Below are 16,499 nucleotides of genomic sequence, written 5' to 3' on the forward strand. Positions count from 1 at the left end.
ACTCTGATCAGGAACTATCCCATGAAAATGACAATCAGATGATTAAAGAGATGGAGCAGCAGTCTCTGTCTGAGTCTCTGTGTGCTCCACTAACATTTTCTAATGTCTGTGTTTTACCCTTCCTCATGGTCTGTCGTGGGAAAACAGCAATATTTTGACTTTCCTGTCACTCATTCCAGAAGTAATCTCGCCAAAATCAGGTTCATAACCGTCTAACTCACAAAGGCCTGTTAATGGACTGACCTAAATCATTTAATTTTCTTATTTTACAAAACTGACCCACAGCATTACTAGTATGTTGATAGTCATCTGTTGTCATGACCTTCTTGTGTGGAATGGTTAAAACATATCATTTACTCTAGATTTGATTCAGTTTTTTTCTGTCTCCTGAAAAACTTGAAAATATGACTTAGGCCATAATTTTAGGAAGGCTTTATCGCGCCCCCTGGAGTGCCTCCAGGTACCCCTCTTTGAGAACCCTGGTCTAGATAATCAAAAGCATCTTATAATCAGAGTAAAGTGATAATAATGAGAACAATGAGCACTGTCAGCCAAAATCAGTTAATGCCAGGCTTTGTGGAACAATGTAATCCTTAAAATAACACTGATAAACTCTGAGGAGTAAAGAAAGACATGAATATGTGTCTCAGTCAGTATGTCTGTGGTTAGACTGCTGTTCTCTGAGGCTAGAATGTGTTCAGATCCTCCTGTCTTGGTTGGTGTTTTCTGAATGGCTGATGAACAACAGTGGGCAGCATGTTGTACTAGTACAGAAAAGAGACCGGTAACACATAAAAACTGACACAAATGGACTGAGTTTGAAAATTAGATTCCAACATTTATTGATAAACAAAAAAATAATAATGCAATCAGATTCAAGTCAAATCAATAAAACAAAAAAGGGGCTGAACAAGACTTGACTTGACAAGACTTGAGTCTTAGTCCCGCCCACCAGACACTCATGGACAGACACGGAGGACTGAAGCCGAAAGATCGATGTTTAACAGCATCCTTCCCTCTGCAGTGTCACGTGAAGCGATGTCAGTTTGTGAAGACGGTGCCGGCTGATCATCAATCAGCTGTCAGGAGGCATAAACAGCTGATTGTGTCTCCATAAATTTGTACCAATTTATTCTAATAAAATATCTACATTGACAGTGTGTGGTCTCAGTGTGGATCAGAAAACACCTGCATGAAGAGAAACCTGCAGTATATCAAAAAACATGCACTCTTTCTACCAGCAAATGCTATATTACAAAATTATTTATTATCCTAATTATTCAGTGTGAAAGCTAATGATCATTCTGACGCTCACTAACGATCAGACTGAAACTTTATTGACCCCGCTATGATTTAAAACGTGTTTCTTCCTTATAGACAGACTGCTGCTGTCTGACTTTAATTCTCCTCGTAATCTAATAAACAGGAATAACTAGTAAATAGACTACTAACCTACCCAGAAAAAAGAAAGTTGGAAAGACTAACATCTCCACTCTGTCTAAACAACGTCTAGATTAAATTGAAAAGTGAAACATTAAAGAATTTAATTTTCATGTTGTTGAAAAGACGTCCCTGTAAAGACTTAGCTGTAATATGGTCATATTTAAAACGACTATTATTGGGCTAAATTTGGACTAAATCAGATGGATAAAACATGGCTCAATTTCCTAGAAACTATCTTTTGTCTAAATTAAGGCTATGATGGACTGAATGTAGAAAAAAACATCTAAATGTTGTAGAATCTTTGGTGGGAAAGGAAAGATTTACATCCAAATCTTTTGATTTTATGAGCTTTAAACATGTTTTATGTTTGAAGGTGAATCAGAAAACAAATTAAATAATAAACTTTATACTGGTTCACTCTTCAATATTGATTTTATTAAATATATTCTCAGTGTTTCATTATGAATGCTTATTTCAAACACTTCTTTTAAATCCCAGCCCATCAGTTTTTGAGCATTTTAAAACTTCTGATGTTTAGATTCTCGAGAGTCCACTGAGTCAACAAAAGAGTTCCGGGAAGTCTGCTCTCATGCGTCTTTGCTCATCGGTCTTCAAATCTCAGTCCTTGGTCTTATGTTTTCGGTCTTAAAACCACGTAAGGGTCTTTGGGACGGTCGTTAAGATGGCGGATCAGAAACTATTTCCGGTTCGAGCGAAGACTGAGGACTGATAATTAAATGACTTGGGATCTGCCTTAAGACTGCTATAAACTAACTCATTATTGGACAGGAACAACAAGAAAACATGACTACCAGAGGTGTCAAGTAATTAGTACAAATACTTTGTTACCTTACTTAAGTAGATATTTTGGGTATCTATATCTACTGGAGTAATTATTTTTCAGCCTTCTTTTTACTTCTACTCCTTACATTTTAAAGATAGCTTCATTACTCTACTCTTCATTACTCATCTACTCCTATTTCATTTCACCTATCCAGATAAATAGCGCCATCCAGATAGAGTGAGTTTGACTGTGGTTGGATGACAAGTATAAACATGCCATTCCGACACCCTATTGGTTTGTTCGCGATCCATCGCACCTGCGCACACACAAATCATGCCACACTCCAGCAAGGAAATAGCAGACGTATATGGCCTAGTACAAAGATGTCCATGGCAGAGACTCAAAGGAACTCCAGCAAAATGTCCCAACCAAGCACCAGCAAGGAGGTTGGTAGACAGGAAGACCAAGACTTATAGGCAACCAGTCATCATATCTTCCGCTCTATGAAACACATTAATGCTCAGTAGTACACATATGTGGTTCTTGAATGTATTTATATTGTACTAAAAGTGCGTTCTGAAACAGGTGCATCCCAAATTTTTCAACATTAACATTTTAATATACCACTATAGTCATTATGGCCTTAACAAAAAGGTTTTTTTTGGGGAGGTGGGGTAGTGCTCTATGGGCTCTTGTGGCGCGGCCAAAGCTTTTGTCCTTAATGGCATTTTTTCCCCCTTTACATTACTTTTACTTTTATACTTTCAGTAGTTTTGAAACCAGTACTTTTACACTTTTACTTGAATAAAAAGCTTGAGTTGATACTTCAACTTCTACAGAAGTCTTTTTAAATCCTAGTATCTATACTACTACCTGAGTAATGAATGTGAATACTTTTGACACCTCTGATGACTACAGGGCGAACTACAGCCCAAACTACACCAACAAAACCAGCAATCTAAACATGCATTGGGGATCAAAATGCTGAAGCAAAGGAGAAACGCTCAGAAGTAAAAAAACAACAACAAAAAAACCAATCAAAGGAAAAGGAAACGCAACAAACAAACCTCGCATGTTTGTCTCAGGAGTGTGTGCCTGGCTCTCCGTGTTTCTCTCACTGTCTACATGCTCTGCCCCCCTCCTCCACCCTGAGTGCTGGTCAGGAGACATGACTGACTGGAACAGTGAGGTCCACACATTCTTAGGCCACTTCAGTGTGTTGGCAGCACATTACAACCAGACAAAACAGCGTTCGACGTCTTTGTCATTCAACTGCGGGACTAAATGGATGCATTCATTTAAATCAAAGTCATCGCTACCTGGAGAAGAGGAGGCCATTAAGGCCGATTAAGATCAGACTCCATTTTTCAAAACTCCAATTCACATTTTAACTATTTTTCTTTAAGTTCTTTTTTATTATCTAGTTCTTTTTCTTTTAGAGCCAAATGGTGCAATTCAGACTCTTAAAGACGGTGCAAGTCACCTGAATCAGGCTGCACAGCAGGTGTGATGAGGGCTGAGACAGCCGGATACACAGTACTGTGTAGAAGTCTTAGGCATGTTTGGGCCAAAATCTGAGGCTGAAGTAAGGCGTGTAATGGTGAGTACGCCCACCTGAGGGCCCCATTGGGCGGGAAGGAGGACTGACACAACCCAGGTCATGCTCTGGATGTCTTTGTACATTACCAAGGGCATGGGAAAATAATCTGATGAAAACAAAACAAAAACCACAGTTTTAGGGTGGAGTTAGGATAGATGTGGTGCTTAAAAATAGCCTAGGGTACTGTTAGAGTGGGTAGGAGGGTTGCCACAACACTCTGGTTGTCGTGTGTATTTTCTAAGCACCTGAAAGCTGTTGGTGGTTGCTGGGCGTATTACTAGGGGTGCAAAGGCCGAGGCAAAAGAAATGCTGTTAAGCTCGACCTTGGCTGCTGAGCAACACACGTACAGTGCTTAACAAATTTATTAGACCACCAGTCATATTTGTCTCAGAGACCATCCAGCGTCATGAAGTGCTCTCTTTCATTTTCAGTGAGCTCTCGACGTTTTACCATTTTGAAAGGGAATGAGGGATTTCAAACTGAATTTGAAAATTCATGGATAACAATAATAATTATATTTTAGCATTAAAAATATCATTGGGGTTAAAGAGCTTCTACATATTGGTGTATTAACCATTGCAGAAACATAAAAAATGATATTGGTAATTACCAATGCTGTTAATTTAGGCAAACTGTGGCATAAACCTTACTTTGGGTAGTGGTCTAATAAATTTGTTAAGCACTGTACTTGTCAAATGTGTCTAAACTGACTCTGGCTGCCCTCCCTCCTCTCTTCAGCCTGGGGTTGTGGAACATCAGGACCTGTGAAGAACCATTAGCGTTCTACATGCCAAAAACTATTGCACAGTACTATATTTTCAACACTCCCTTTTTAGACAAAGCAGCACTTATCTCAGAACAAAACATTTGTTTTTTACTTTGTTTTGAAGCAAGGACTCTAAAATGATCGGCAATCATTAATAAATGATTTTCAGTGTAAGAGTTTAGTAACTTATGGCTTGGAAAAGCCACAAACCCATCAACACTGAATTCCATTTTAGTTTTAGAAAGTTTTTACAAGCGAGAGCAATCGTATATGCAATCAAGGGAAAAAAAATAAGCTGCCACAAGGGGAAAAAAGTCTGAGACCCATAACGGCCCAGCACACACTCAGAAATCCTCAACAACATAGTAACAGTGTACGACGATACGTGTACATTAAAACACCTCTTTGTAGAGCACAAGTATCAACTGTGTTTACTTCAAACCTGATTTCCTAATCATCCTCACTGTCATCAATCTCAGCTCCAGAAGAGTCTCCAGTCTCAACCTTTATCTCTGGTTGAAAATGTCTCTCTGGATCTGAATTCCTGGCTGGTTCTGCTGGTTCTCTACAGTCCTCTCCATCCACTCCTGTTTCTGTCTCTCTTTTTTTCACTGAGGATTTGATGAATCTCTGAAGCCTGACCTCCAACACATTTGTGATGTTTTACCTGAAACTGCAAATCAAACGTCTGATTACAGTCACTGCAGCTGTAGGTGCTCTCCCCTCTTTGAGTTTTCATGTGTACATTTAAGTTTGAACTACTTTTGAATGTCTTACCACACACAGAGCAGCTGAAGGTTTCTCTCCTGAGTGACTTCTCATGTGTATTACCAGACAATGTTTTCTTGAAAATGTTTTTTCCACACTCAGAGCAAATTCAAGTTTTTGTCTGTTGTGTGAATCCTCATATGTTTGTTCAGATTTCCTTTGCAAGAGAAGCTTTTCTTGCATTCAGTGCAGCTGAAGGGTTTCTCTCCTGAATGGGTTATCATGTGAATGTCCATATGAGTTTTCTGTGTAAATCTTTTGTTGCAAACAGAGCAGCTGAAGGGTTTCTCTCCTGAATGGGTTAACATGTGAGTGTCCATGTAAGTTTTCCGCAAAAATCTTTTCTTGCAAACAGAGCAGCTGAAGGGTTTCTCTCCTGTGTGAATCTTCATGTGATTGGTCAGATTTCCATTGCAAGAGAAACTTTTCTTGCAGACGGAGCAGCTAAAGGAATTCTCTCCCGAGTGAATTCTCATGTGAGCTTCCATATACCTTTTCCGCAAAAATCTTTTCTTGCAAACATAGCAGCTGAATGGTTTCTCTCCTGTGTGAATCCTCATGTGATCTTCCATATAAGTTTTCCGTGTAAAGGTTTTGCTGCAGACAGAGCAGCTAAAGGAATTCTCTCCTGAGTGAATCCTCATGTGAGCTTCTATATACCTTTTCCGTGTAAATCTTTTGCTGCAAACAGAGCAACTGAAGGGTTTCTCTCCTGAGTGAATCCTCAAGTGAGCTTCCATATACGTTTTCCGTGTAAATCTTTTGCTGCAAACAGAGCAGCTGAAGGGTTTCTCTCCTGAGTGGGTTCTCATATGCAACATTAGACAATATTTTCTTGAAAATTTTTTACCACACTCAGAACAGCTGAGGGATTTCTCTCCTGAGTGAATCCTCATGTGAGTGACCATATACGTTTTCCATCTAAATCTTTTACTGCAAACAGAGCAGCTGAAGGGTTTCTCTCCTGAGTGAATCCTCATGTGAGTGACCATATTAGTTTTCCATCGAAATCTTTTGCTGCAAACAGAGCAGCTGAAAGGTTTCTCTCCTGTGTGAATCCTCATGTGAGCGTCCATAATACCTTTATGTGTGAATCTTTTGCTGCAAACAGAGCAACTGAAGGAGTTCTCTCCTCCATGAATTCTCATGTGAGCGTCCATATTACTTTTCTTTATATATCTTTTGCTACAAATAGAGCAACTGAAGGGTTTCTCTCCTGTGTGAGTTCTGATGTGTTGGTCCAGATTCCGTTTTGCATCAAATCTTTCACCACACAGAGAGCAGCTGAAGGGGTTGTCATCCATGTGAGCTTTCATGTGAGAGTCCATGCCAACTTTGTGTTTAAATCTTTTAGAGCAAACAGAGCAGCTGAAAGGTTTTTCTGTGTTGTGACTCCTCATATGTTGGTTCAATTTTGCTCTCTCATAGAAACATTTATTGCACTCAGAGCAACTGAAGGGTTTCTCTCCTGTGTGAATCCTCATGTGAGCATTCATATTTTTTACACGTCTAAATCTTTTGCTACAGACAGAGCAGCTGAAGGGTTTCTCTTCTGAGTGGGTTATCATGTGACTGTCCACTTGAGTTTTCGATTTAAATCTTTTGTTGCAAACAGAGCAGCTGAAGGGTTTCTCTTCTGAGTGGGTTATCATGTGACTGTTCATAGAAGTTTTCGATTCAAATCTTTTCTTGCAAACAGAGCAGCTGAATGTTCCCTCTCCTGAGTGGGTTATCATGTGAATATCCATGTAAGTTTTTGATTTAAATCTTTTCTTGCAAACACAGCAGCTGAAGGTTTTCTCTCCTGAGTGGGTTAACATATGACTGTCCATGTAAATTTTCCGTTTAAATGTTCTGTTGCAAACAGAGCAGCTGAAGGGCTTTGCTTCTGAATGAGTTAACATGTGAGTGACCATATGAGTTCTCTGTCTAAATCTTTTGCTGCAAACAGAGCAACTGAAGGGTTTCTCTCCTGTGTGAATCCTCATGTGCTTGTTCAGTTTTCCTCTATCACAGAAACCTTTATTGCACTCAGAGCAGCTGAAAGGTTTCTCTCCTGTGTGAATTCTTGCGTGTTGTGTCAAGTGGCTTACTGTGTTGAATGTTTTTCCACACACAGAGCAGCTGTGTGATTTCTTACTCTTGGGTCTCTTATTTTTAATATTTCTTGCAGAGTTTGAACCTGACTGTTGTTCTCCGGTCTCCCTCCAATCATCACTGTTGTCAGTCTCTCCTCCAGAAGTCTCTACAGTCTTGGCCTCAGTCTCTGGTTGTAAATGTGTCTCTGGATCTGAGATCCTGGTTGGATCTGCTCCTCCACAGTCCTCTCCATCAGCTCCTGTTTCTATCCGTTCATTTTGTCTCTCATGAAGCTGTGAGGACTGAGGTTTCTCTTCATCATCTTCACTCTTCACAGAGGCAGAACTGAAGAGGAACTTGGTGTCAGCCTCCTCCAGACCTTGAAACTGCTCTCCCTCCTGACTGATCCACAGTTCCTCCTGTTCCTTCTTAATGCATGGGGGCTCAGCGTCCTCCTGGTGGCTCTCTTCTTTAATCACCAACAGCTGCTGGGCGTCTGCAGGAAGCACTGAAATACACAAAGACACACCAAGAGAAGCTGTGAGGTTAGATTGAGCCTAGATGACTTCAAATATTTAAAGTTCTATCTATTTCAGACACATTCTTAACAATAAAAATCTGTAGCTGTTAAGATGTTCAAATTCTAATGTGAACAGCCACACACAGAAATGTGGTATTTTTAGTCACAGCTTAACAAAACTCAGATAGAATCTAAACTTGAAACCACAGATGCAGAAACAAACTAGGAGCTGAGAACTGAACACACAGAGACTTAATCAAACATCTTTGGATGATCTCAAACACAGAGACAAGGTAAGTATCTCATCACAGGCCTGTTTTAGGGGAGAATGGGGTCATAGCACCTTAACATGGATTTGAATGCACCATACCTTTTGGTGTTGTAATACAGTGATAAAACACTGTTACAGCAAACAGCATAAAATGTAGTGATAAGAAGTTTGGGCCATATCTCCCAGCTCTACTGCTGCCTCACATTAAGGGAGACTTTCATCTTCATTAATTTAGAAACTATAGGGGTGTGAGAAAATATCGATACACTGAAAGATATTCTGAGGGGATACTGTACTGATATTTTAAAATGCAGTATCAACATTTTTTTGATTGACAATTGACTTTATTGAGGCCATAGTGTGGTGTTGACGTGGAAATAAAAGAAGATGATCCAAGTACTGAGCAAGAACAATTTACTTCAGATTTGGAAGCAAATATTTACATTCTTTCTATGCTGCGAAAACACAGTAAACTTAAGGTAGTCGCCATCTTGGATTCTCTCTTCTGCTTATCTTGTATTATTCAGTAGTCTTTTGTGCAACAGTGCCACCTAGCGGTATAAAGTAGAAACTGGATTAGACTAAACAACATTTCCTCTCTCTGTAAAAGAATACATTCCAGTGCAATTTAGAGCCAACAATAATGCAAAATTGTAATTAAACAATTGCTTCTGTAATAACTTAAAACTGTAAATGTATTATCCTTAGCTTATATAAAGGTAAACACTCTAGTGATGGCACTTGCATAGAGTACTGAAATAAGGTAGCTTGGATATGGCACAGTAAACTTACCAACAGTGCATAAACAGTGTACATTAATATGAAGTAACAAAACACTCTTTACTTAGCTTTGAAAATGTAGCTAGCATGTAACCATTAACTTTAAATTATCCTTAACAATGAGGTTATCTTCATCATCTCAGCTCTACTATAGTACTTCTTGTTATGGCATAACATAGTCCTTGTGCCATTTAGGTTTGTACTTCACATGTGGCAGTTGGTCAGGTGGAAGATGACTGGCATGTGCTTTTGGCAGTGTGGCTGTCTAGATGTTTCATAATGTTGTCCTGCCACAGAGGGAGTGTGTGCAAGGTGAGATGCTTTCCATGTCTTCCCATCACTAAAGAGGAAGGAATTTGGACCTTTTCTCTCTCTCACAAACACTGGGGAGGTTAAGTGGGGTGTGCTTTAGGGACATGATGAGGTTTCCTTATCCTCACTCTCTCTCCTGCTGAGAAAGAAGGGATGCGTGCGCCACATTTCACATCAGTGTAACTCTGCATTCATTTCCAAGTTCTTACAGCTGCTTGGAAAGCAGAAGCATCCAGTGGAGATGTGGCAGGTGGCAGGGGAAGAATGTCCAGTTTACCGTGCATTTTTCTACCAAACAGGAGTTCATATGGTGATGTGGAGGTCGTAGCATGTGGTGTTGCTTGATATACCTGAAGCCAGTTCAGTACAGTATCGTTCCATGGCTGTCTGTTGGATTGCATTTTGAATGCAGCCTCTGAAAGCCCGATGAAACCTTTCCACAGGCCCATTAGCTGCTGGGTAGTAAAGTGACGTTCTGCTGTGAGAAATCCCTCGGTTGTGCAGGAATGAGGCAAATGCTGCAGACATAAACTGTGAACCATTGTCTGTGACAATGTTCTCTGGGTTGCCATGATGACTGAAGATGGATGTCAGAAACTGATGTCGTCAGTTGTAACAACATTTGAAAATGCAAGCTCAGGCCATTTAGAATAATAATCAGTCAGTGTTATGGCATACCTACAGGCAGAAGTAGCAGTTTCAAAGGGTCACACAATGTCCAGACCAAGTGTCTTCCATGGTCCATCAGGCAGTGGGACCGGTTGTAGGGGAGCAGGATAAGTGCAGGCAGTTCCATTGTTGGACTGGCAGGGTATGCAAGGTATGAGGCAATGCATGGCTGTACTTGTGAGTCAAGTTTTGGCCACCAGTAGAGATCTCGCAGGCGTTGCTTTGTGCAAACAATTCCTTGGTGACCCTCATGGGCAAGTGTGACCAGAGGGTGCCATAAGGAGAGTGGTGCAATGAGTCGGGAACCCCTAAGGATGCAGTTATCCTTGACTGAAATTTCATCTCTGATCTTGTAGTAAGGAGCAAGTACATCGCTAACTGCTTTAATGGAAGGAGGCCAGCCACTCCCTATTTGTGAGCGTAAGACAGACAGTTCAGGACATGAAGAGCAGGCAGAATCAAACTCAGCAACTGGAAGAGAGCTCAAAACAGCAGAGATCTGTGCCACCACGTCAGGTTCTGTATCTTGAGCAGGGTCAGAGGGCATAGGCAGAGGAAGGCATGAGAGGCAATCAGCTGTGTAGTTCTGGGAACCTAGTCAGTAGATGATGTCATAATCAAAACAGAGTAGGTGTGCTGACCAGCATGCAACACGCATTCCAACTTGACCAATTCCTTTCGTGCTGAGTAGTGTTGTGAGCGCCTGGTAATCTGTACAGAGAGTAAAGTGTTGGCCCCACACATAAGTTCTCTATTTCTCTGTGGCCCATACACACACAAGAGCTTCTTTTTCTACTATGGAGTATTTACGTTCTGTCTGTCAGTGTGCGGGAGGCAAAAGCCACTGGTTTCTCTGTGTCGTCAGGCTGTATCTGTGCAAAGACAGCACCAAGTCCATAGTCACTTGCATCAGTGGATACTACACAGCATAAGGAAGGGCTGACAGAGCAAGTGCAGGGCTGTCAACTAGAAGTTGCTTGATTTCCTCAAAGCAGTTTTGTGCCTCATCAGTCCATGTGAGGGTGTTTTTATCACTGGCACATGCACGCATAGGAGCTACGACTGTTGCAAAGTTTGGCAGAAACTTTGAGTACCATGAAACAAGACCCAGGAAGGATCTTAAAGCAGCAGGGTCTGACAAAGGGAGGAGCTTTCAGCACAGCATCAATGTGTTCTTGGTAAGTAAGAATGCCATTTGTGGTGATAATATGACCAAGGTAGCATAGAGAGGACTTTCTGAAGTGGCATTTGTTGTCACTGAGCACCAACCCAGCCTCTTTCAGCTTTTGAAGGACCGTGGTCCTTGGTTTTGGTCATGTTCAGCAGGGGTGCGGCCATAGACGATGAGGTCGTCCAAATAACTTTGGACACCTGGAAGGCCTTCTAGAATCTCAGCCATCATCCTCTGGAAGGCTGAGGGGGCAGAAGCAAGGTCATAGGGAACCCTGCAAAATCTGAAAAGGCCATCATGCGTAATGAATGCTGTGAGGTCTCTGCTTTCTTCATGAAGTGGAAGCTGGTAGTATGCATTGGCCAAATCAATGGTAGAAAAAATCTCTGCACCTTGCAGGTTTGCAAAAAGTTCATCTGCATAAGGCAGGGGGTAGCAGTCTGTGACAACAGCTTTGTTTGGTTCACAGAGATCTGTGCCCATCCATATGCCCCCAGTTTTTTTCCTGTCACCACAACAGGTGAAACCCAAGGTGATGCATCAGTCTTTTCTATTAGGCCAGCTTTTAGCAAACGGTCCAGTTCTGCTGAGACAGAACCCTTACTGCAAAAGGCAGGTGTCGTAGTTTCTGGCGTACAGATTTTACAGTAGGGTCAATTTTCACCTTATGCACATAGTTTTATGCACAGCCAATGTCAGGTGCAGTTGGGAAGCAGGAAGCAGGCACAGAGTTAGTGGTCAACAAAGGAGCAGGTGAGGCAGATGTATAACTGATGTCTGTTGCAGCTGGTATGTAAGGCACAGATGCAGTAGTGGTAGAAGTCATGGAAGGACTCCTAATAGAGGGGGGCCTTTCATCACCACAAAGAATGTGGCTGAAGCAGCTTTCAGTCCTCTGCTCACTTTCACTTGTAAGCAGCCATGTACAGGGATTCTTGTCTTTGTGTAGGTCACTAGCTTATGAACAGGAGGGAGTAATGTTGTGTCTCTAAAGTACTGTTCATAGATGTGCTTGGGCAAAATAGGGACAGCAGGGCCTGTATCAACTACCAGTTCATGCTCATTTGCAGGAGAAGCAGGTGCACTGATAGTCATTTTGCACTTAAGTGTTTTAGGTGCATGACAGGGGTCTCCTAAGTACAACACAGTCAGTTTAGGCAGCTGTACCTCACCAACATCACTGGTCTTAGAAGAGCGGCAAACATGAGCAAAATGTCCAACTTTAGGCAAGACTAAGGCCGGCCACACACTACAGGATTTTAAGCCCGATTTGGGGTAAGATTTGCCTCCCCTGACAATCGTTGGGGCGTATCCCGAGAGGAGCCTCGTCGCAAGCCATTATTTGTCTAAGTAGTCTGCATGTGTGTGGTGTCAACACGATTGTTTTACTGCTCCAAATCGCATCGTAGCCTCCAAAATCCTGAATCGTTCTAGGTCGTAGTGCCACTGACGGAGTACCCACAACAACCAATGAGAGCGAGCAGACAGGGTAGCGTCACAGCCAGATCATACGTACTTTCACTACTCACAACCATGAACACAACTTTAACTTAATTTCAGCTATGAATTCATTTCAGCCTTACCCTTGTATTATGATTTTTGCTGCACCTGTAATGCATGCCAAGACAGCCTGTTATGGAGAGACAGCAAGACGGTATTGACAGACATCCGTGTTTTATTTTCTGAAGTCACATGATCATGCAAAGTCGTAGGCAGGTCGGCAGGTGTGTGGTCTCCAGTGATCTGACAGTCTGGCTGAGTCGTCTAGTGTGTGCGTTCAGAGGAATAAAGATGAAAAATCTTTGGAAATTGTCCTGAAGTCTGCAGTCTCGCACAGTTTAAAAATCATTCCAGGTTAAAAAAACTGTCTAGTGTTTGGCCAGCCTTACAGGTTACTTTGGCGACAGGGCACTGAGGAAAATTAGCAAGGTGTTTGTCAGAACCACACCTGAAGCAGCTCCGGCGGCTTATTTGAACAACTGTACTGTTTGTGTTTCTTTTTTATCTGTGGACGGGGCTGTACAGCTCGCACTGGAACACTGCTATCTGGTGCTATAGCTTTGGCTTGTTGAACAGCAGACTCCACTTGTGTTGCAATAGTTAAAGCCTTGTCCAGTGCTAAGTCAGGTTCAAGCAAAAGTCTTTCTCTGATGCTGGGATTGGACACATGTTCAACTAGCTGGTCCCTGATAGGGGTGTGCCATCTAAGGAACCTCACTATTCGATTTGATTATGATTCAGGGTGCTACGATTCGATTATTCAATGATTATCACGATATTAACGATTATCACTATTTTTGATGCATCTTTTTTCCCCATTCAGGATTTCATTTTTCCTCACTTTGTGGCTACTTCATACTTTGCAACAAGGTGTATTTGTCAGTATCCATTAATTAAAGTAACCAAACAAATTTATCTCCATTATCTTTTATTTATGTCAAATCAACAAATGATCCAACAGGAACCATGGCACCAACAGGAAAATGGTGTGCCTGTAGCAGCGGCCTATACAACAAAAAGCTGCTCTTATTCAAAACAAATAAAGATTACCAGTAACCTTCCTTAAGTGCAAAACATTTACTGTGTCAAAAGCAATACTTTTCAAAAAATAGAATTCTCTATTAATAGTACAAAAAATTAACTTTGGTGGAATGAATTCCACATTTTCCAGAAAACAAAAAAGCATAAAGTGCCTTTAGAAATAAATAAAACTTCTTTTAACTAAAATCCTTAGTGGTTTTCACAGATTTCTGTACTAGCAGGTCTATTACAAAAAAACAGTTAGCTTATTCAGCTAATTTAATCTGAACCCACACAAAAGCTAGCTTATTCAGTAAAAATAAATAAAGACTTCCAAACAAAATCCTCAGTGAGCAGCATAAATCCCACAATAAACTAAACATTTTGCTATCCACAATCAAAGCAGCTTTAAAACAATATTCTACAACATCAGCTCTCATAACACTTGTGGAATTTGGGTTTTTAAGTAAATGGTGGATGGATAAAAGAAAACAATGAATTAAATCATGCCAGGACATATAAGTGCAACGTAGAGGCAAATGTGCAGCTACTCATCATCATTACTGTCCTCACTATCACCATTGCTGTCATCAGTCTCAGGATTGAAAACCTTCAAGTACTTGTGTAAGAATAGGAGCTGGTCAACATGCTCCGAATTAAGTGTGCTCCGCTGTGCAGTTACTATGTCTAATGCGGTAGAGAGCACTCTCTCCGCAGAGACACTGGTGCCAGGAATGCACAGGTACCTCTTGGCCAACTTAGAAATCATAGGATACAGCACTTGATTGTTCTTCCACCAGCAGAGAGGGTCTCTGAGAGAGTGGGTGTTTCAGCATGGCAGTACTTGGTCACTTCCTCCTCAGCTCTGGCATGCGCTGACTTGGGCTGCTGCTGAGCTGTAGCATCATAGAGAGAGAGTGATGGAAATTAGCATCAGCCACCAGCTAAATGCTGGTACAATATGATAATGGATTTTAGATTTCAAACACAAAAACTTATTTGCTACTGGGTATATCTTAATATTTTGAAAAGTTAGAATCGTACTCTGATCAGAGAAGGCCGGCCCCAGCAGATTCTCTAGCAGAGAAGATGATGAAACTCTTCTTTGGCAGCAGGGCTTTGGTGTAGCTCCTCCTCACTGGTTGCTGAGCTGGCTGTGTTGTGGTCTGGGTGGGTCTCCCCTTTTACCTCCACCTCTTGCTGGATGTATACACAATGACAAAAAAACAAGTAAACCCACAAAAGTTTTACTGAAATCACAGTTCCACTATCTTAAAACACAAATTCACTTTTTCTATTCATTACCATAAATCTTGTATTATGGAATACCTGTAATAGTTATTTTTCACTTGGTCAGCCCAGAGGGACATTTTACACATACGATTTTTTTTAAGAAAATTAAACAGCAGTATTACCTCTAATGATGCAGCCTCAGCAATCATTTTTCCATATGTCTCCTCTCTCTCGTCCTCAGAAAGGAAAGGTAAGGCCTTAAAACGCGGGTCAAGGGCAGAGGCTCTGTGAAGAGTGTTTCTCTCCTGCTCAGTGCTGTACCGCTTGCTGAGATCCTCACTGATGGCCTGTTTTATCTCCCGGACCAGTGGTGAATCTTCAGCAGTGGGCCTTGTGTTCTGGATGAGCTTGGCATGTACAGGAACAATCAAACACACAGTGGGGGTTTTCTCCTGAGAGATGAGAGTAGTGGCATCCTTCATGGGCTTGAGGGCAGTGATGAGATCTTCTGCATTTGAGATGTCAGCTTCAGTGAGAGTGGCAATGTCTGAGTCTTTTTTTCACACCTGAGGAGAGAGCAAGGTGGCGCAGATAGCAGGCTGTTGCTCCAGGAACCTTTGAACCATCTCGTATGCACTATTCCACCTAGTGCACAGATCTGTCTTAAGCTTGTGATTTTTGAGGCTAAGCAGGTTCTGATTCTCTTCCAGCAGATGTTTGGCAGTGGTACTGCGGTGAAAAAACGAGGTGATCCATCTGACCCTGCCCAGGAGCCTTGTCACAGCGGGCAACTTGAGTGCTTTCTGAGAGGCAAGGTTGAGAGTGTGTGTATAACATTTAACATGGAGGAAGTTTCCCGGCTGAGCAGCAACAACCATATTGGAGACGTTTTCAGTGACTAAAACCAAATCTCTGAGGTGCTGTCGCATGATTGTAGTGTTACCACTGTACTTAATTTTGGTTTTACACACCTTACATATGGAGTAGGTTTTGTCAATGCCTTTTCCATTTTCATATTCATAAAAACCGAAATGCTTCCAAACGCTAGCTTTTAATCCTGATGAGTGAATCTCACACTCAGTAACTGTAGCAGCTGCCACCATCTTCATCCGGTCCATTCCTTCAAGTGTCCGGGCGGCATGCGCCACTTTTACTTTCGTTCCGCGAGCAGCCATTGTGTTCCTGTCAGTAAGTTATTATAAAAAATAATTGTTTTTGAACATTTATGAATCGCTATTAAATCGTCACGTGTCGCATCGCGATGAATCTAACAATCGATGTATCGGCACACTTCTAGTCCCTGATCATTTCCTCTGTTTTGTCATTAAAGCCATATTTTCCTATACCCCTTATGTTTTCTCAAAAGCCCTGAATCTTTAACTTTGGTAAAAGTACATTATCTCTGATTACTGATGAATGTAAAAAGAAATATCATGTATTTTGATAAATACAGGGACCCTGCTGATCACAACATGGAAATTTCATTCAAACTGAAAACCCCCCCCCCACATGAATCAGTTGTTTTTTACTTTGAAAATCTTAAAAGCACATGCTACAGAATAAATAAAAATCTTACTATTAA

The 16,499-nt window shown here is 41.3% G+C and overlaps 1 protein-coding gene across 1 annotated transcript; it reads right to left on the reverse strand.

Moving 5' to 3' along the window:
* Positions 1-5,460: 5,460 nt before the first annotated feature.
* On the reverse strand, positions 5,461-6,438 carry LOC121521764 (gastrula zinc finger protein XlCGF57.1-like). The gene is made up of 2 exons (XM_041805923.1): positions 6,023-6,438; positions 5,461-5,854 (listed from the first exon to the last, which is right to left on the reverse strand). Exons 1-2 carry the CDS (start codon positions 6,436-6,438, stop codon positions 5,461-5,463), a joined length of 810 nt encoding a protein of 269 aa, XP_041661857.1.
* Between the last annotated feature and the right edge of the window lie 10,061 nt (positions 6,439-16,499).

This window comes from Cheilinus undulatus, linkage group 14 (assembly GCF_018320785.1).
Source record: "Cheilinus undulatus linkage group 14, ASM1832078v1, whole genome shotgun sequence".
NCBI classification, from domain to species: domain Eukaryota; kingdom Metazoa; phylum Chordata; class Actinopteri; order Labriformes; family Labridae; genus Cheilinus; species Cheilinus undulatus.

Bases quoted from the DNA above. Each gene is read 5' to 3' on its own strand.
- LOC121521764 (XM_041805923.1), bottom strand. From the start codon at position 6,438: ATGGACGCTCACATGAGGATTCACACAGGAGAGAAACCTTTCAGCTGC. The intron at 5,855-6,022 runs GTATATAGAAGC...TTTGCGGAAAAG, and splicing joins AAAAGATTTACACGGAAAAG to GTATATGGAAGCTCACATGA.